This window comes from Haliotis rufescens, unplaced genomic scaffold, assembly GCF_023055435.1.
Source record: "Haliotis rufescens isolate VD_foot unplaced genomic scaffold, xgHalRufe1.0.p SCAF_6, whole genome shotgun sequence".
Taxonomy (NCBI): Eukaryota; Metazoa; Mollusca; class Gastropoda; order Lepetellida; family Haliotidae; genus Haliotis; species Haliotis rufescens.
In genome coordinates, this window is record NW_025964334.1 from 43,282,022 (window position 1) to 43,302,799 (window position 20,778).

Below are 20,778 nucleotides of genomic sequence, written 5' to 3' on the forward strand. Positions count from 1 at the left end.
GTGGCATGACAAATGGCCGTAAAGACTTTTGTTTTCCTGTGTTTTTCTTTTTTTGTTAATGACTGCTAACAAGTATGGCTGAAAACACGTGGGGTATTATGGCCACGTGACCAGTTGCACGTGAAAAACCACTTTTGCCACTATAGTGCTGTGCACATGATTTTGATTGATTCACCTGCACAAAAACGGGTGTTATCTGAAAACAATACGTGGCCATTACTGTTTAAATACACAATAAGGGCCCACAATGATAACTGGTCAAAATGTTAAAATTTTAGGATTGTGGAGTTTTTAATTTGGTTCAGTATATATCAAACAGATCTTGAAGTGGTGCCTTTTGCTATTTGCGGATTTTGGGGCTTTTTCATTTTTCTCTATTTCCATTGAAACAATTTGTACTTAGTCTCAAAGGTGGTGGTAGAGGTTGTTTCCTGAGCAGAACAAAAAAAACATTCAACATTTACATACATGTGCCTTTTACTATTTAAGAATTTAAATTTTTTTTTAAATTATTCAGAGCTCCAGATAAGCTTTTGGTGTTGTGGGTATTTTACCCATGCATTTTAAAATCACTGGGTATCAGTAATTCTATCTGGGTATTCACATTTCTGTTACCCACTAGTTTTTACATGTGGGTATTTAAGTTAAATATTTAAAAACACTATACCACGATACTTCCTCAAGAAAGTGTGATGGCAAATGATCATCGTGGAGTTTGGCAAGGTTGATGGAATGCCCGTTTATAATTTCAAAATAAGTTGCTGATTTGCCAATCGAATACGCAGGGTTACTTCACAACATTTTGATGATACGCACAAGCTTTATTTTTGTAGCGTATCTGTAATGTTCGTGGCGTATTTGATACGCTTGGATATTATTTAACTGCGTATTTCTGCATTTCTGATGCGTATTTTACGCAGATACACAGCTTATCTGGAGCTCTGTTATTGTTTTCATGGCAATACCAAACTTGGCACATAGATAGGTCTTTTGGTGAACTGGTGCCTTTTGAAAGTTTATGACTTTTGCAAAATTGATTTTATCGTTTTCTTTGGTAACAATATACAGTGTTCCCTCGTTTTTGCGCCCTTCAATATAGCGCTATCTCGGTTATAGCGCGCGCTAGTGCATGGCTCCCCAAATTTACTAACATTTTTAATGAACTCAAGTTTTCAAATGACACGATGGTTTTCCCCCATCTCAGAAAACATTATCAGCTGATCACCGCAATTAACTAACACCGGAAATACCAGTCAACAAATCCGAATTGAAGTATGCAATTTAATCCTATTATTATCATATCTGGTAATAAAAAAATTGTTCATTGTTTATCTGGACTAATGTTTGCAATATATATTTTTAATTATATTCAAAATTTCATTCAATAATTATAATAATTATCAAAAAATATCTTGCATACCATCTGTACCCAAGTGCTATGCTTATGGTTCCTACAATTTTAAGAATATATGGTGGAAGCTTCAACTAAAATAACATGATATTGGAATATATTATTCCTGATAAAATAATGATTTTAGATACAATTTCTTCCGACAACCCTGCATCAAAATTCTTTGAAGATGTATCATTGGGTATGTTTTACTGAATCACCGGTAGATACGGAGGAAACGTGTTCACAGCTGATTGCTATTTTCGGCTTAGTTTACGAGAAAACACGCACCGTAATCTTAATCTCTGCATATAAAACAATGCCTTTGAGAGCAGGAAATACATTTTAAATGGAAAATCACCATGTCTAGTGATGTTTTATATCAAATTTCATACTTTTATTGACCAAGTTTGTTATACCTGTTTATTCACCTGAATTTGCTGAAGGGATACGATGTTTTTTGTTTTTTTTGGAAAGTGCATATTAATACTCGATAAATCTTTTTTAACACTATGAATCATAAATAACTTCTTTTCTAATCTCTTTTGAAACTCTGAAGTGTGCAACGTAGATCGTGTTAGGTAGGCAGAGCATGTATACTGTTTTCTTGGTCATCTACCACCTTCGACTCAACCTTCGTTAAACCGCTGATCATCTATATATATATAAACAAGTGATTTCGTCAGGTGTATAAGTATTAAATATATATATATATAAACAAGTGATTTCGTCAGGTGTATAAGTATTAAATATAGAAAAAAGTCCAGATATTCGTGCTTGTCAAAACTCCTTTATCCACACAAGATCTTTCGCTGTTCAACGGCTCTTTAGGTGTAATGAAAACTTTAACTTACATTGTAGTCCTAGGCAATGCATAACAGTAGTATTTGTGGCGTCATAATGCCTATGATGTAATAGTGACAATAGAGGGAGAAGTAAAACGTAGTCCTAGGCGACAGCCAACGTTATGCTTTTGACGTCATAGCTAGTAATAATAGCGGGAGGCATGAATACATTATGTATTGGAGAAAACACTTTCCCTCAGTTTTGGTAGACAGAGCATGCCCTGGGGAGAGGGAAAAACCAAGGGGGCGAAATATCTGTTGCTGGCGTATGGATCTTGAAAAGGACATTCTAAAAACCAGTAAGTCTTTTCAACACCTCTGTAGCCTCGTGGTACACTCACTGGGCTACAGATATGAAGGTTGCGAGTTCGATCCTCGGGAATATAAAGAAAACATTTGTCATTTGATTTTACATTTCATTACATGTTACAATCTGAACGGAAGTTATATTAATAAAATCGCTGGGATATTACAAGGTCCCTGTTAAGGAGATTTAACCCGACTGGAAAGTAAAACCTCACAATAGGTCTTAATGCCTATAGAAAGAAGTCTCTTACTTAATAGCGATCCCAATAAATAGGTTTATAAGGTGTGTGCACAAATACACACTGAGCTACATGGGGAAGTTTTGAAAATTATACTTTTGAATTAAGTTGAGGTTTCAAAAGCCTAATGAACATTTGTTCTTTTTCCATTCGTAAATGTTTGTCATTATTAAACAATTTATAAAACGGGAAGACAGTAAAATGACAACTCCCACATTCATCAATGTGTTTGCTTACATTGATACAACGCACATTTGGATCGCAAATCTTTCAGTTGCATACCAGTTTCTCCAATATAATGCTCACCACATCCCGCACATGTTAAAACATATATAACATCTTTACTGCGACAGTTCATGTTGTTTTTAACAGTAAATAGTTTATCTTGGCAAAATTGAAATTTGCAGTCTTCAATTATTATTGGGCAAGTTCCACATCGAGGTGTGTTACACTTTGTTACACTGACGGTCTTTGTATTTTGTGAGTATTTGGATGGACAAAGAATTTGTTTAAGATTTTTAGGCTGTCTAGTGCTGCGTATAAGTTTACACTTAGATAAACATGTTTTCATAGTTTTACTTTGCTGTAAAATTGGAAGATTGGCTTTTATAAGGGGCATAGTTTTACAGTTTCTAGGATTGTAGATACACACAAATGGAAGAATGTCCTTTTCTATATCTGCTTCTTTTGTTTTCATTAATGTTTCTCGTGGAATTTTCATTGCTTTATTTACAGCGTCTTTAATCACTCCACATGGATATCCTTGTAGTTGGAGATATGTCTTTAATTCTCCTAATCTTCGGTTTCTTGTGTCCACATCCGAAACAATAGCACACACTCTTCTTGCCATCCAATATGGAATATTAATTTTAGTGTGCCGCGGATGACATGAATTGAATTGTAGGTACTGATGCGTGTCCGTCGCCTTGTAGTAAATATCTGTTTTCTATTGGTCTCCTTGCTTAATAACTTTCACGTCCAAAAATGAAATCTCATTGTGGTCACATTCCATAGTGAATGAAATCAGAGGATGGATCAAATCCAGAATCTCCCGGAAATTGTGTAACTCTTTCACTGTTGAGAATCAAAATAATTAAACAGTCATCCAGATATCTTCTCCATGTTTCACTAATATGTTTAGCTGTATATACTTTGGAATATAACATTTCTTCTATGTATCCCATTACCAGAGTGGCATATGTGGGTGCTATTTTTGTTCCCATGGCTGTTCCCATGGCTGTTCCGTTTATTTGCTGATAAAACTTGTTGTTGAAATGGAATGTGTTGTTCTCCAGTATACGTTTCAAAGATTCCATGATGAACGTATGCTTGAAAGTGCAGTCAATGGCATCTGGATGCTTATATAACCAATATTGCACCGCTTGAAGTCCTAGATGATGGGGTATATTAGAATACAAACTTTTCACGTCAAAGGTCTCTATTGTCACTATTACATCATAGGCATTATGACGCCACAAATACTACTGTTATGCGTCGCCTAGGACTACAATGTGAGTTAAAGTTTTCATTACACCTAAAGAGCCGTTGAACAGCGAAAGATCTTGTGTGGATAAAGGAGTTTTGACAAGCACGAATATCTGGACTTTTTTCTATATTTAATACTTAAACACCTGATGAAATCACTTGTTTATATATATATATATAGATGATCAGCGGTTTAACGAAGGTTGAGTCGACACACACAAACACACACACACACACACACACACACACACACACACACACTTTGAGTGGGCTTGAATCTAATGAGAATTTGCTTTTGTTTCAACTGTTTAGCTCTTAAAGCTTTCTATTTTGCATGTTTTGCTTAAAGGAGGATTTGCACTCACATCAAGCTACAGTGACTTTGCGTATACATGAAACTAGTAAGGTGCTTGTTACTGCTTGGGCAATGTTGCCCATTCACTTCCTTTTCTTTCAGCCCTCTTAAATGGTCTCAAATATGAGGGTCGAGTGTTACCTGCTGATGAGTACAGTGTAGTCCAACTTAAAGGAACTGTTTTGTTCTTTTACTGTGTTCAAAACAATGTTAACATCATGATTATGATTTTGCTTACTTGGGGCTAGTAGTGGGACGATACACCGATGCATCGCTGGATCGCGATTTTTTACTTTTCAATACAAGTATTAATCACAATGGCACACTAAGTAAAAAGTACCGATTCTTTCCTTAAATGTATTTTTCAATAAATGTTAGCTATCCTGTCTATGATTAAGATGGCTTATGCACCACAGATAAAAGCACATGCAAGTATCATGATACGTATTATATCGTGAGCAAGGTATTGTGATGCTTATCGGATCGCACAGTTGGTGTATCGTCCCAGCTCTACTTGTGGCTAGATATAAATGCTTTGCCTCACTATGTTCCTGTTCCATATTTGTCAGTACTTTCATCCAGATTACAGCAAATTTAGATATGAGGCATTCTTTTTGACATTTTAATCCGTTGAGTACTTATCCAGATGAGCTCCAGTGCCATGGCACTATATTTTATGTTGTTACTCAGGTGAGCTTGACATAAATATGATGCTTTTCCTTGTTATCCCCCTGGCATATAATGAGGGGGAATATAGTCGAAGCCGTCCGTCAGTAATCATTTCGTTTCCAGTGCATAACTCAAAAACCGTTCGATATTTTTCATCAAAAGTTGGCAAATATATCAAACAGAACTTGAAAGATGCCTTTTGCAACAGATTTTTGGCATTTTTCTTTTTCTTGATTTGCCTGGAAACGCGTTGGACTTAGTCTCAAAAGGTGGTGGTAGGAGTCGTTTCTGGAGCACAACATGAAAACTGTGAAAGATTTTTCATCAAAACCTGGTACATGTATTCACCAAGGGCTAAGGTGATGGCAGTCTCATCAGGAGGTGGATTTCGTTTCCGAAGCACAACTTAAAAAACGTTTATTATCTTTCAACCAAACTTGGCAGATATATCAAACAGATCCTGAAGTGTTTGGTATAGGTTTGATAGCTCCTTGACTATTGTATACGGACAAGTTGACCTTGAAGTAACAGTCAGATGGTTTGTTCTTTTGAATTTGTAGGTGCCAGGGGATTTATCCATCTTCTGATGCCTCTTGTATCAGTGTGTTTGAAACATTACATTTTAAATAAGCATGATAAGATCAGACAATCAACACTAGAATATAAAAACTATCTTTTATTTTAAGTTTTATTTAGCTGAAGTGTTAATGTTCATCTCTTTAATATACAAATGCCAGTCAGGGATTTATATAGGCCTGTTCAGAGGTATAATAAGTCTGCAGCATATGTCAGGAAACATTAAAGTTGGAATTACAAATTTCCCAAATCATGTTGTATAGTAATAACTAATGTTATGGTTGCATGACTTGTATATCACTTACAAATTTGAGCAAAAAAGCAATATTTTTGTTCCCTTAAAAAACCAGTTGTATACCAATGGTAGTTAGTTTGGAATCTTGGATAAGTCCATGCCAGTACAAACAGCTTGCTTTGCAGTGAATGGACTGAGAGTAAAATGTGTAAACATTATTTGCAGTGTGACTTTCATGGTTGTGGTAGGAAGTTCACTACTGTGTACAACCTCAACTCCCACAGAAAGCTTCATGAGAGACCGTGCACAGAAACATGTCCAGAGCCAGGGTGTGGACAGTGTTTCCCCACAAAGCGCCAGCTAGATCTCCATGTTCGAACACACACAGGCATGGAGAAGACATACAAGTTAGTAATATTGTTTTCACACTTACTAGAAAAATAAATAAGAGCCCCATGTAAATGGGGATGCCCTGAGGTTTTTTCAAAAATTGTTGGTTTTTTTATCCCTGAGGATCCATCAACATGATCAAGTATATCTCACTCTCAGGAATATCATATCATCAATCTCATTAAAATCAGATCTGTGTTCTCGCTACAGCTAGGCAAAGATGAGTGACATCCCATAATGGGTCCTGTCAATAGGTCCTTTCAAACCAATCAGGGCATCGCTAACCAAATCGGGGAAGTGACAGTCAAAATGTGTTTTCTAATGTAATCAAAGGATAACATGAGGTATTCTAAACAGTTCTGGTTACTGGGTGTGCATGATTCAGTCAAAATCATTGTCTATCTCTCACTTCAATATTGGGTAAACATTTGAAATAGAAGAGACTTTCCATAGCCCACACAATATTGGCCATCTATTAAGACATCCCAGAATTCTTCTGGTAGTGGTATCAATAAATACACCAGGACACTCTTGTCTCAAGAAGATTCTTAATCTGACATTTTTAAAAGTACCTCCCAGGTTCCACAAGTACACACATGGCAAGTAGTGTGACAATCAAATGAGGGCCCCAACTTAGGTCTCTTAAAGGGGCACTGATCTAAAGCAGTTCCCCGGGACTGGTTGTAGCCTTTGTTATTGTTTTTTCCCGTGAGTACCCGGATGATACAGTAGAAATCTAGACTAGTTTGCGACCTAAGCTGCACAATTCGTAAACGCATTTGTCACTTTTATTGATAGTATAACGGCATATGGTCACATTGATCAATAAAATGAAATACAGTTTTGGAAATAAACTGCAGGAAAAGTAGGTATCTTTGTGGGTAGCATTGGTAATGGTGACGAAGTTTTGATAAGTCACTTGCTTGGTAATTGTGCGTTAACACTATTTTGACTTGCAACACAAAGTAAATATTTCTCCTGAGTATTGCTTGTTTTATTGTGTTCATATTCTTACAGTCAAAATGTGTAAAATTTTCACTTAGGAAATTTATTAAACGCCTAAATATTCAGTTATTTTACAAATTGACTGAAAAATATGTCCATCTGTATTATTATAAAACGAATTCAAAAGATTTTTATGTTTAATATCATCACCAAGAGACTGTAAATGGTACGATGAAAAGTACATTTCTATATTGTTTGGCTTGTAATCCAACCTACATAATCTATTGTGATGTTTTTAGGCCCTTTTGATCATCTTAATCAATTTTAGTCAATCTGTTAAAGAAATGGACAGATTTTTCAGTCAAAATGACTGAAATATTTACACATTTTTATAAATTGCCTGAGAGAATCACATATTACAAATTGACTGTAATATATACACGCTTACAAAAAAAAGACTTGTGAAAACAGCGTCTATCGCGCATCGAAGAATTTCCCAACCAAGACGTAGGGGAACAAGAATGAATCTGTTCAATGCTACAGCAAATGAAGGAAAACAAAAGGCAAATGTCATAGTTATAACCTACCAAGTTTATGTGTATAAATTTAGGCACCTTCCTTGTTCGAGGAATGTATCCGTGAATATCCACACAAAGGAACAATATCCCACACGTCTGCAGCTGTACAAAGAAACTTATTCGATGTCACGTGTCTCTGTAACAATCAAATATTTTAAACTATATATATATCGTTTCGGGATATTATAACCCGTGTTCGTTTCTCAACTGATCACTAAGGTTGTTTCAGGTGTTTCACATAGGTGTCAAGTCTCAATGGTCGGCTGAGAAAGTCCACGTTACAACTATTTTCATAATGTCCACGGTTCCTTAAAAAATCCATTGAGTTAGATAACAATGAGCAATCAATCAACGTATTATCGGTTAACCCTTCGAACAAAGTATGTTGTTTTTACATCGGCACTTCACGCCATAATATGAGAGTATGCCCTTTATTTTAGTAAACCTAGACGTGTAAACACTCACTTTTGACACATCCACTGTGCAAGATAACAGTGATTAATCAATCAACGTTTTTTCTGTTAATCCTTTGATAACAAGGAATGATCCTTTGATTCACAAAAAAGTAAATCAACTGATCATTCATCTCTTGCTGGGCTGCCACGTGCATATTACATAGCACACATTTTACCTCACTTCAAACCTGTATTTAGATTGAATAATTACCCCAGACATAATAAATGCCAAATGGGAACCTTTGTCAGGTATTCGGAGTGGTGCTACCACTAATTATACCTGTAATAAATTCATTAACTGAGCATCAAGTGAATGACGACAAATACACAAGTGTAGGGTTATATCAGAAAACGTGGATGACAACAAGTGAGTAGCAATCGTATTATCGATGCAATCCGAAAATGCTTTCACTGCATGGATGCTTTTTTTATGATTAAACTATTACCATCTGGGGTATTTCCAAATGACGACATACGATGAGCTCCGCCGTTCTTTTTGTCTGTTTGTTTAGGCTGAAGACATTAATGAAATTAATTAACATGCGCCCTTTTTCGAAATCTTAATAGATCAGGTTAACCAATCAGTGATCCAAAATGCGTAAAACAAATATTACCTCCAAGTTTATTCAGCTGTCTTTGCAGACGGTAGCCTAGTCTCTTGTCACACTCAGTTACGTTGCGTATCATCCGGATACTCATGGGGAAAAAACAATAACAAAGTCAACAACCAGTCCCGGGGAATTTCTTTAGATCAGTGCCCCTTTAAGGAGTTTTACTCCAACCTTGGTCAAACTATGGTCAGATTGTTCTTCTGCTACCGTTAGACCAATTTCCATTTCCTGCGCCCCCAACCGTCTCTGTGTTGATAGACTTTTGTTACCACGGATTGAAAGTACCAAATATACTTTAGGAATCAGTATGCTTTAAACGAGTTTGTATTTTTATGTATTTGTCAAGTTTACTTGTCAGAAAGTACATTTATCACTGGCTTCATATAATCATTATGGTATTAAATGCATAAGAATGTTTAAATGTGTCCTTTTAGCAATAAAAACATATTTTTAAACTTATCCTATCTTATTCTTCGATCTTTTAGCAAACGTCCTAGAACAAAGTTTCCAGCTTCAAAAACACCGCTCACCCAAACACATCCCATACATCAAATCACCCTGCGACACGACCCCAGCGACCTGATCACCTGCCTGACATATCCAGTACCCTCATTCTCAATTCTATCGTTATGGTGTACGGACGTTATACTTGAACAGAGAATTTTTTTAAATTTTTTTTATTTATAAAATTTATATACACGACTTCACTACTAAAGTTTACCATTACCACGAAGAGTGTGTGGTATTAATAACGATGTCTACTGTCTATCACCTTGTCAGAAGTGGATCTCAATTTACTCAGCTAAGTGTTTGATAAAGGCGAGTGTTCGTCAGTGCAAGGCATTGTTTACGGTTTTCGTGCATGTTGTTTTTTCCTCCGCTTTGAAACCCAAACGATTGTGTTATTGACTGCTTAACAAGATATTAGTCAATTCGGCGATGTAACCATCGCTGTCTGTTGAGGAGGATCGCTTTCCATCTTGTTTGATTGCTGCGATTCCTGCCTCTGTGCGGACCACGCCCCTGTGCACGTTTCCTCTCCCTGGCTTCTACAGTCGTCTCGCTTTTAAATGGTCAGTGTACGGTTCTGTCGTCTGTATCACTTCACCTAGACTAACTTTTAGTTTATTAAATCTTATTAAACAAATAATTTCCTGATGCCGATACATTAGTGAAATAAAGCTAGCTAGAACTGGCTAAATATGCCTTTGTATACATATTTAGTTTGTTGTTTTGTTAGTTATTGTTGTTTTTTCTCACATAAAATAACAATATTCCACAGTCATCGTGTTGGACTACAGCCCTTTACTCTGCTTGGGAAGTCAAGGCGTCAGCTGAGGGTTGCCTCTTCCTCCCCAACACGCTTGCTACTCGGGCCATCGCCTCTGCAGCGCTCTGAGGATACAGCTACACCTCTCCGGCTTTCTAATGGCGACAACCATACTTGCCGGAAAAGATGAATATGCTTGTCATAAAAGCCGACTAAGGGGATCGGGTGGTCAGGCTCGCTGTTGATGCATGTCATCAATCCAAATTGCGTTGATCGATGCTCATGATATTAATCACTGGATTGTCTGGTCCAGCCTCGATTATTTACAGACCACCGTCATATAGCTGGAATATTGCTGAGTGAGGTGTAAAACAACAAACAAACAAACAAATAATGGCGACAACCCTTCTGGACCGAAAACACTACAATCGTCGGCGAGGAAGTGATAGCCAACTGACGACGGATCATCACTCACAGGATTGTCATCCTTACCTGGATCGTAAATGACCGAGTGATCAAGGGATTGACAGATCACCATACTTCACCATTATCGACAAGACACTGTTCTTGGATGGACGGGTAGCCTAGTGGTTAAAGCATTCGCTAGTCACGCCGAAGACCCGGGTTCAATTCCGGACATGGGTACAATGTGTGAAGCCCATTTCTGGTTTCCCCAGCCGTGATATTGCTGGAATATTGCTTAAAGTGGCGTAAAACCATATTCACTCAATCACTACAGATCGATACCGAGGGATCTCCATTCCCACGATACACATCGATGCATCAACACATCAATACGTCGACACATGGATAAATCAATACATCGACACCTTGTCCGATCAAGAACTCGTCTGCTAGTACGACTTTACTTGCAGGAAGCCTCGGTGGCTGAGTGGGTTAGATCGCTGACTTTGTGTGCTGGCGATTAGGTCCCTTACTCTTGCAGTGTGGGTTCGAATCCCGGATGGAACTCAACCCCTTAAAGTACGAGCATATGTACTTTACTGAGAAGATGTCATCCCAGATATAACTTTGTTATATAAAACAGACGAACGACAGATCGTCCTCAGTACTAAGATCATCATTCTTCCATGGAATCAAAAGACCTCTCTCTCATCGTGCATCGGACTTCTGTACGTGAACTTGGACTAGGCCTTCGCTGCATTCCATTGTCTGGATCAGACAATCCAGTGATTGTCATCATAAGCATCTGCCTACGTCTTGGGATACGATGACCTGCAACAACCATATCAGCGAACTTGACCAACCAGTCTCGTTGGTTTCTTACAGGCATAGACACCTCGTATGGCAAGCTTGAGATACTGACGTCTCTTCTCTACCGGGATCTTCTTTGATCCACTCCACGTGCCTGCCAGCCATGAATCGTCTTACGATACTCTCCTTTTAGAAATCACCATTACAAGGTTATGACGCTCAAGACAACGCGCTCCCCCATTCAGATTTGAATCGTCAAACAGACGACATCATCCCCAGGCTTGATATTATTGCAGCCAACCTTTATCATTGACGCCCTTGAATTCAGCCTGATATTCCATATAAGTTGGCACGTCTTATCCACCCTCGCCGTGGTCAACCTACACCATTCTAACAGACCATTCGACGGGGGAGTTCATTGGTCTTTCATCGATACAAACGGCAAATGTTCGATGTCTGAAGATGGTTTCTAGCGTCAGACGGGGCTCACCTAGGTACTACACCGGTTTCGTCCCATATTCTACAAGGAACTGACTGCCTATACACTGGTGTTTTTCGTAACTCGGGACACCGCTGGTGTGTTGGGATCTTTTGATTGTGAATGGAAAGACTGCTGTATTTCCTGTTCTGCGCAAGGGTGAATTACACATCACGCCGAGATTGCTGTTTGTAAACAAGACTACTTTGCTGACTTTGGTACAGGCTGATCTCATGCGAGCCATGCGAAGCATTTACAGTAGTAGTCAATGACTATACGTGCGGTCTGTCACATCTTCACAACTCCTTTTGTCCTCGCATTGATACCGGAATGCATAGCGCTTTTTCCGGTGCCTAGGCGATAGAATCCATTGTCTCTTCACCAGTTCTACGCATCACCGATCAACCTGGCAGGACAAGTCATCCCTCACTTATTCAAGACAAGAGTTGGTGAATATTGACATTTTGTTTCGATATATGATCCTAATGTTCTCCATGTCCATTCAAGGCGAGGTTTCTGCTACTACTGCTCTTCAACGCCACGTTTTTCTTCTAGAAACTAGATCACACGCATGACCGTCAAGATTTTCCCTTCGCTTTTGAACACAATTTTTGTGTTATGTGTGCTTGAACGTCGATCTGCTGGCGAACTCATCTCCACATCAACAACTGTTGGTAATAGCTATTACACTTCGGACGACCACTCCACTACCCCATTCCAGCCGTCACCAGTCAACAGACGACAGCTTGGACTTCCACCACTGGAAGGAGAACCACCCCTCTTGTCACTGGCGGAACACGAGTGACTAAACCAATTGCTGTTCGTCACACAGGAATCCGTAATACATTTTACCTAGACGAAGGAATTCAAGCCCTGATGTCAACAATTACTCAGACTACAATTTTTACCCGGAAATTATTAACTCAACTACATTGGTTAATAAATTATCAGAAGTCCGACTTACAACCATTCCAGGACCTCCATTCCTTGGGATTAAGTCTAATGAGCCAGAATAACATCCTAGTACCAGAACACAATGAGGAAACACTTCTTGTGAAGGACAGTGGAATCGATTGTTTGCGCAGGAACTTGGTTACACTTGTCAGTCGATGCTCTGACAATATCATGGGAGGACCTAAACGCGTATGCATTTCCCCCACCAGCCATGATACCACAGATACTACAAAGATCCTACACGAGCTACCTACAACTGCTGTTGGTACCGCCTTCTGACTGACAAGAACTTGGGTTCCAGTGCTCGTCAAACTGGCAGGGATTCCACTACTAAGACTTCCGAACTGGTCACATCTACTGCTACATCATCTCTCCAATCAGGTCCATCCAAGACCAGAATTATACGAACTTCATGTATGGAGTATATCAAGTGCAGACTCGTAAGAGGATTTTCCATTAGAGCAGCTAAGGCAGCCTCCTTAGCACTTCGTCAATCAGCAACAATCTCTGTGACGATAAATGAAACAGTTTTCACCAGTTTGCAGGATCCAGGGTTTTCTACAGCCAAGCTACTACACCACAAGTAGCAGATTACCTATGTCACTGAAGAAGAACAAGGCATCTTATGGTTCGACACTGGGCAGCAATCAGTTCTGTACCAACTACTCACTAATGGGATAAAACTTACTATAGTTCCTGAACCGTTAGATCTACACAGGTGTTTCAGACTGCGAGTAATTCAGGCGTTACCATGACTTCAGGCTCCCAGGTTTCCGCTATGGCTGTCCTTCGGACATTGATTCGCTCATACCACCTTATGGACCAATCTTTCAGACTTGGCCCTCCAGCATGGGATCTCCCTGTATTCTTCCGTCACTTCTCCTGGCTGACTATGAACCACTTGTGGATAAAACCTCAAACTTTACGTTCATGACAATCTTCCTGCTTGCGCTGGCTCCTGCAGCTCGTGTTAGAGGGACTCGTACTTAGACATCGGTTGAGTCAGGTTCCAGCGTCTTCTACAAGATAAGCATTCAAGGACAACCGGATCGTCTTTTCAGCTTCCACCACTCTCATTGATTGAGAGCTGATGTCGTGGAAGACATCTCACTTTGCCCAGCCTGAACCTACAAGATCTACTTGAAGGCATCTCAGACCATCCATATTTTTCATCCACTTGTCAACGGCTGCAACTTCTGATGTATTTTGAACCACCATCTCCACTGGCTGCGTTCTACTAGCCTCAGGGTCGACACCTTTGAGAGACTACCATCCCAGCTGCTTCCAATCCTCATGAGACGAGGGCAGTGACTTCCACCTTGGCGTTGCATAGTATTGCACACTTTCAGCCATCATGGTGGGATGTTCTGGCGTTCTGATATGGTCTTTGCCTCCTACTCCTTTCGGAATCTCAGTCGCCGACGTCCAAGGTCACAGCGGCCACACAGCGCAGATGAGGAAGCCCAGCGGACTACAAGTCCCAAGTCTGGTTTCCTGTATATACTGCAATATTTTCATTTATTGCTTATGTTAATCGGGTTTCCCAGACAAGAGGGAGGGTATATATGCTTGTCTGTTGGGCCATTTGTTAAATGGTGTCCAAATCTTCGACCTGCTCACCTCTGTCTTTTGCACATGTGATGTCTCAGTAGTTGATTGAAGATCTGCGTGAAAAACGGGTCTACATCAACAGAAGTCACCATCCTGTGTGGCCATTTGTTTAAATGGTGTCCCGATCTTCTACCTGCTCACCTCTGTCTATTGCACATGTGATGTCTCAGAAGTTGATTGAAAACCTGTGTGATAAACGGGTATCATCGATTGTTTCCTCTTCTCGTTCTTACCTTATTCAATCTCTACGTGAGTTTGATAGGTTGACGAAGCGAAAAAAGAGATGCCAAGCTGGTCCGCCTTATGTCCTTGGGAGCGTATGTGTGAGGTATGTCTTGTAGAACCTACGCCGGGGATGGTGGTGTTTGAAACAAAACACCTCCTATCCGGGGTGAGGTTTGAGTCGTGACCGAGTAGGTGTCGCCTGGCTCATGGTTACACGGTCGTTCCTGGAACGGCGTCATTTGTGAAACCATGGAACACATGATTCCCCAATGTCATGATGTATATCACTTGGTAGCACAAAGAGGGTTTTTTGAGGCAACCCTTACACGAGTTTATCACTAATCCTTGTAAAATCCTTTGAATTTTCCTGATTTGTTCCAGCTTCCTCGTGTACGTCTCACGGTTGAGGTCCTTACAGGCTAGGATATCTGCGCCCCACCATCTAACCGTGGGATAAATGCATAGTGTTAGATAGAATAAGTTGAAAAATTTGTAAATTTTCTAATAAATTGTATATTTACATACTTATCCTATCTCACACGCTAAATGCCCATCCAACCATCCCTGCATCACAGTTACACCAGCCTGTACACTCTAGATTGAGAAGGAGGGTGCTGGATATGTCAGGTGATCAGGTCCCTGGGGTCGTGTCGCACGGGATTTTAGTGGTGCGTGAACCATGATCACAGTGCTGATTTGGTGATGTATGGGATGTGTTTGGGTGAGTGGTATTTTTGAAGCTGGAAACTTTGTTCTAGGACGTTTCCACACCAAGATCGAAGAATAGAAGAAATACATAGTGTGAGATAGGATAAGTACATTATTATACAATTTATTAGAAAATTTACCAATTTTGGCTGTGGCAATGGAAATCCCTTTCTTATCTTTCTCTTCCCCGACCCAACCCCCCCGCCCTCTCCCTACTTGATTTATATAACCTTTAGTTCAAGAACATTATGATACACTTGGTGGGCAACAGTGGCTTTGACACTATTTTTGGCCTGAATGAAATATTTAACAGCTTTATCCTGACACTGCAAATGGTAGCATTTTCAGTCTTTGCTATATCACCGTGAATCTTTTTCCACTACAGGTGCCCTGTATCAGGATGTGATAAGGTATTCTTCTCTCCGAACTGCATGGGCTCCCACACCCGAGTACACCTTCAAGACAGGCAGGACCTCACCTGCAGGTTTGAAGGCTGTGGCAAGGTGTTCGACAAGCAATGTCGCCTGAAGCAGCATGAGCGCCGCCATACTGGAGAGAAGCCATATGTCTGCCATTTCCAGGTATTGTGCCATGTTATGTGACCTGCAGAGAGTGTCTAGATATTTCCAGGTATTGTGCCATGTTATGTGACCTGCAGAGAGTGTCTAGATATTTCCAGGTATTGTGCCATGTTATGTGAGCTGTAGGGAGTGTCTAGATATTTCCAGGTATTGTGCCATGTTATGTGACCTGCAGGGAGCGTCTAGATATTTCCAGGTATTGTGCCATGTTATGTGACCTGCAGAGAGCGTCTAGACTATCAATGAAAGATATTATCCTGACCTACTGAGACAGTTACGTGCAGCTATCAAAGCTAAGCGACAGGGAATGCTCACTAAAGGAGTCCTGTTCCACCAAGACAATGCTCCTGTTTACAAATCAGTGGTTGCCATGTCAGCGATCCATGATTGTGGCTTCGAACTCATTGACCATCCCCGTTATTCACCCGATTTGGCCCCGTCAGACCTCCACCCGTTTCCCAAAATGAAAAAGGAACTAGCCGGTCGCCATTTTCCTAGTAATGATGACATCATTTCCTCTGTGAATGACTTTTTTAGGGTGGCTGAAGAAAATTTCTTCTTGACCAGCATCCGGGCCTTGCAGCATTGCTGGCAAAAGTGTGTAAACCTGGAAGGGGACTATGTGGAGAAATAAATGAAAACCATCGATTTGGTACAGGTCTTTCACAGTTAGGCTTAGAACTTTTCAGCCAGCCCTCGTAACTAATGGATTTATATGCTTAGTTATAACATACATTCAATACAAAAAAAAGCACGACGTAAATGACGAAAGCTGATTTCACTCTAAGACGTCAAAAGACGGCAGGTTACACACGTACAAAGTAAAGGGATCATAACTCTGCTATGCTTAGCACTAGTTTATTCAGGTCACTTGGGGAGAATAAGCTGTGGATAAGGACAATATATTTTCGTGGTGTTTTGTTCACGAGGAACCAAACTATTCTGACACAAATATCGATATTAAGACTATATGCGTTTAGGTATAAAAAAACAAACACATAAGGAATGATGAAATCGTACTTAGTATAAAATCCCAATTGCGTGTCTGGTCTAGACTTGATTATTTACAGACCGCCATCATTCAGCTGGAATATTGCTGAGTGCAGCGTAAAACAACAAACCAACCAACCAACCAACTTCATATAAAAGGAAGCAATAGCGAAATGGATGGCCCTAACTTACCTATAAATTAGTCCATATATTCCAATATTCTCCTGATTGTACAAGTGTAATTTGAATGTTGCACCATTATTAATGGAGCAATACCCTTATCATCAAATGTAATGACGTATTAAAAAAATAACACCATTCTAATTGATGTCATGGCTGGTTTTATGTCTTTGACAATGTTGGAGAAAGATGACACTGGTGTTTTGATTAATATATAACCCCTAATGTTCGTTCATGGCAAAATCTTCATGTGTAAAAAGGAAATTGACGCTTTTTCGACACAACATAAAATGACTGCTTTTACCATGTAAATAATGTCTTGAATAGACAAACAATTACATTCTTTGCTATGTGTCTTAATTGGACAAGACACGCACCTGTTTGGCAACAATTTTATGTAATCAACAATCCAAAAGAATATTTCAAAACAAACAAAATTATATTCAATATTGAACATGTATTTGTTCTTTATTGTGTGATTATTTCTCTTTACTCGTCTCAGAATTATACAATAAAAGATGCGAAGAAAGATCCTTTGGTATAGAACTATCAGGATAATCGTATACGGTTCGACAAACGGTACATGGCATGGTTATATTTGGTTTACTCTTTACAGTTCTTGGTGAAATAAAGTGTTTAATATCCTGTGATCACAATATTTAAAAAAGGATGAAGCCATTGATTATATGGTACAAAAAGAGAGGAATAATTTGTAAATTGTTTGTGGCTAACGTGCACCTGGTGAATTGTTAGACATCACCGTTCTTTATATCAATCGACATAAAAAAACAGTTCCAAGACCAAGACAATTCTTCTCAAAATGTGTGTATACCGGTATTTTAACAAAAAATATTATCAATTTTGTTCTATAATATATTCAGTTTTAGTTTTGAAATAAAATGAAATGGCTATTCATTAACCTGTTGGGGATATAGAAATGGGTTCCGTCCGTCTGTCTGTCTGTGTGTGTGCATCCTGAAATCGTTTCCAGAGCATAACTCAGAAACCGTTAAATATTTCTCTATGAAACTTTGCATGTCTATCAGACTCATGCTGAACTGGTGCCTTTTACTATTTAGGAATTTTCGAAAATTATATTTTTTATGTTTCCATCGCAACAAGTTGGACTTTAGTTCTATAGGGTAGAGTTTGTTTCCGGAGCGTAACTCAAAAACCATTAAATACTTTCTGACAAAACTTTGCATGTCTACCAGGCACATAGTGAACTGGTGCCTTTTGCTATTTAGGAATTTTTATTTTTTTTATTTTTTATGTTTCCATGGCAACAAGTTGGACTTAGGTTCTATAGGGTAGAGTTCATTTCCGGAGCGTAACTCAAAACCCATTCAATACTTTCTAACAAAACTTTGCATGTTTACCAGACACATACTGAACCGGTGCCTTTTGTTATTTAGGAACTTTAGAAGTATTTATTTTTTATGTTTCCATGGCAACAAGTTGGACTTAGAAAACAATAAGGGTAGGGTTCGATTCCGGATGAAATTTTCCACATCAATCAGACACATGCTGAATTGTTGCCTTTTGCTATTTATGAATTTTAGAAATTTGTATTACTTGGCATTATTTCCAGAAATATTTCCTTGCCAAACATTGCATGTCTATATACTGAACAGAACTGGTGCCATTTGATATTAAAGAGTTTTAGAAATGTGTATTTTTTATTTCCATTGCAGCTATTATGACATGGGCTAAGAGAAATGTTTGATCAGTTACCTGGTTTTGGACCATAATGTGTTAAAATGGGCGGGGGATAGAGATGACTTCATCGACTATACACTTGTATGAAATTACAATATTGATTGTTACATTCCAAAAGAAATGTTCCAGCTACATTGACATTTCATCTTCTCACACTTGTCCAAAGGAAAGAAATATCACATATGACACTATAATCATATCAATCTTGTTCAAATGTTCAAACACACATACAGGAGATTATCAAAGGTTCATACATTTTGTGGCCTATATCTATGTATGATATCATACTAAAGATTGATAAATATACATAGTGAAATTAATTGGGTGACAAAATGTAATGTAAATGTAAGTAATCAGAAACATTATGACAATCTGTGTACTATTATTTGTTGTAATATTTTTCATTGAAACTGAGAGAAATAGTAAAAATTTCTGATAACTACCGTTGTTGTTTGGCGGGATTTTGTGTCAGCCATGGTGTCACTCAGGATGGAAACTTTGACAATTTCTGGTGAATTTACCAAATCATTGCGACATATCTTTTTTTAATTCTCGAAAACCTTGAAGCAGTGCATGCATTGAATAGACAAATGGAAACCTCAAAATAGGAGAAAATGCTACACAGTGTAAAATCTGAATTTTGCTATTTACATATCAAACAAGTGCAGTTTTCCGAGTTTTCACACCTAATTTTTTTTGCTTGATTTGTATGAGGAATTCAAGGATGTATGTATTGCAGCTAAATTTGAAATATACGTAATGTTATTGGCGTCTCATTTGCGGCACACGTGAAACGTGATTTTGTAAACACTATCCAATTTGGCGGAAAGTTCACCTCGGCGTTCGTGTTTGCATAGTTTCCAAAACATTCTAAGCAAGTCTAGGGATATCTGCGACATTTTGGAATGATCATTGGTGATTTGATAAAAGACAGATTCACGTGATCACTAATATGCTATATGTTTTAACTTATACTGCAATACTCCGTATTGCAATTACTGCTGATTTTTGACAGAGAGACGAACTGTGTGAGATCCAGCTGCTGTAGAAAGTTGTATCAACCAACAGGAGGCAGCCCCCCACTGGGACAGTCGGCACGTGACCCGGAAGTCATGAAGTCATATCAAAACTCATAACTGCTTTGTCACCTCCACTGACGGACGTACTTTTTATCCCTTGTGGAAATTAGAGCTTATTGTTTCTATATTTTGCATACATTTTGTATTTCTACATTCATCGTATGCTGCTACATTGTTACCTGTTTATGGGCTGTTACCTTTAGAGTCTTCCCATTTGTAATTTGTCACGTTTATCGCTTGTTTGTGGTTCTAGCCACAGTAATTTACGGGCGCAATGTTGTTGTCGCCATTTTGTTTCTTTCCCACCATTTTGGCCATTCACCATTCAGTTTTAAGCTTAAAGCTTTGCCTTTTAGTTACCTTTTAGTGTGATTGTTTTCTCTCATAAACTTCAATAAAATACAAAGTTTTTGAGTTACATTATGCTTCCCGTACTCTGTGGTTTTGCCACATAGTTGTGTTTTACTTAAACTCCAGATTTTCTGCCTCGCTGCACTTGTTGCTGTGGGAACAAATCTGGTCGGGGACGCCCCTTCTGCCATGAATGTACGATGCCCTGTACTTTCACAAGGCAGTGCCGATGTTGCAGTCCTTCGTCGCTGTGCTCCTTCAACTCGGTACGAGTATCCAGGACACACCTCACTCAACGTGCTCGTCGACCCCTGATATGGCTTACAACTCGGAATCTT

The 20,778-nt window shown here is 38.9% G+C and overlaps 1 protein-coding gene across 1 annotated transcript in view; it reads left to right on the forward strand.

Moving 5' to 3' along the window:
• The window catches only part of LOC124114618 (zinc finger protein ZXDC-like), an 83,181-nt gene that overhangs the window by 29,433 nt on the left and 32,970 nt on the right, over window positions 1–20,778 (forward strand). The window contains exons 5-6 of the mRNA XM_046475292.2: window positions 6,326–6,507; window positions 15,926–16,121. Of these exons, the coding sequence (XP_046331248.1) occupies window positions 6,326–6,507; window positions 15,926–16,121 (378 nt within the window). The remainder of the gene's footprint in view (window positions 1–6,325; window positions 6,508–15,925; window positions 16,122–20,778) is intronic.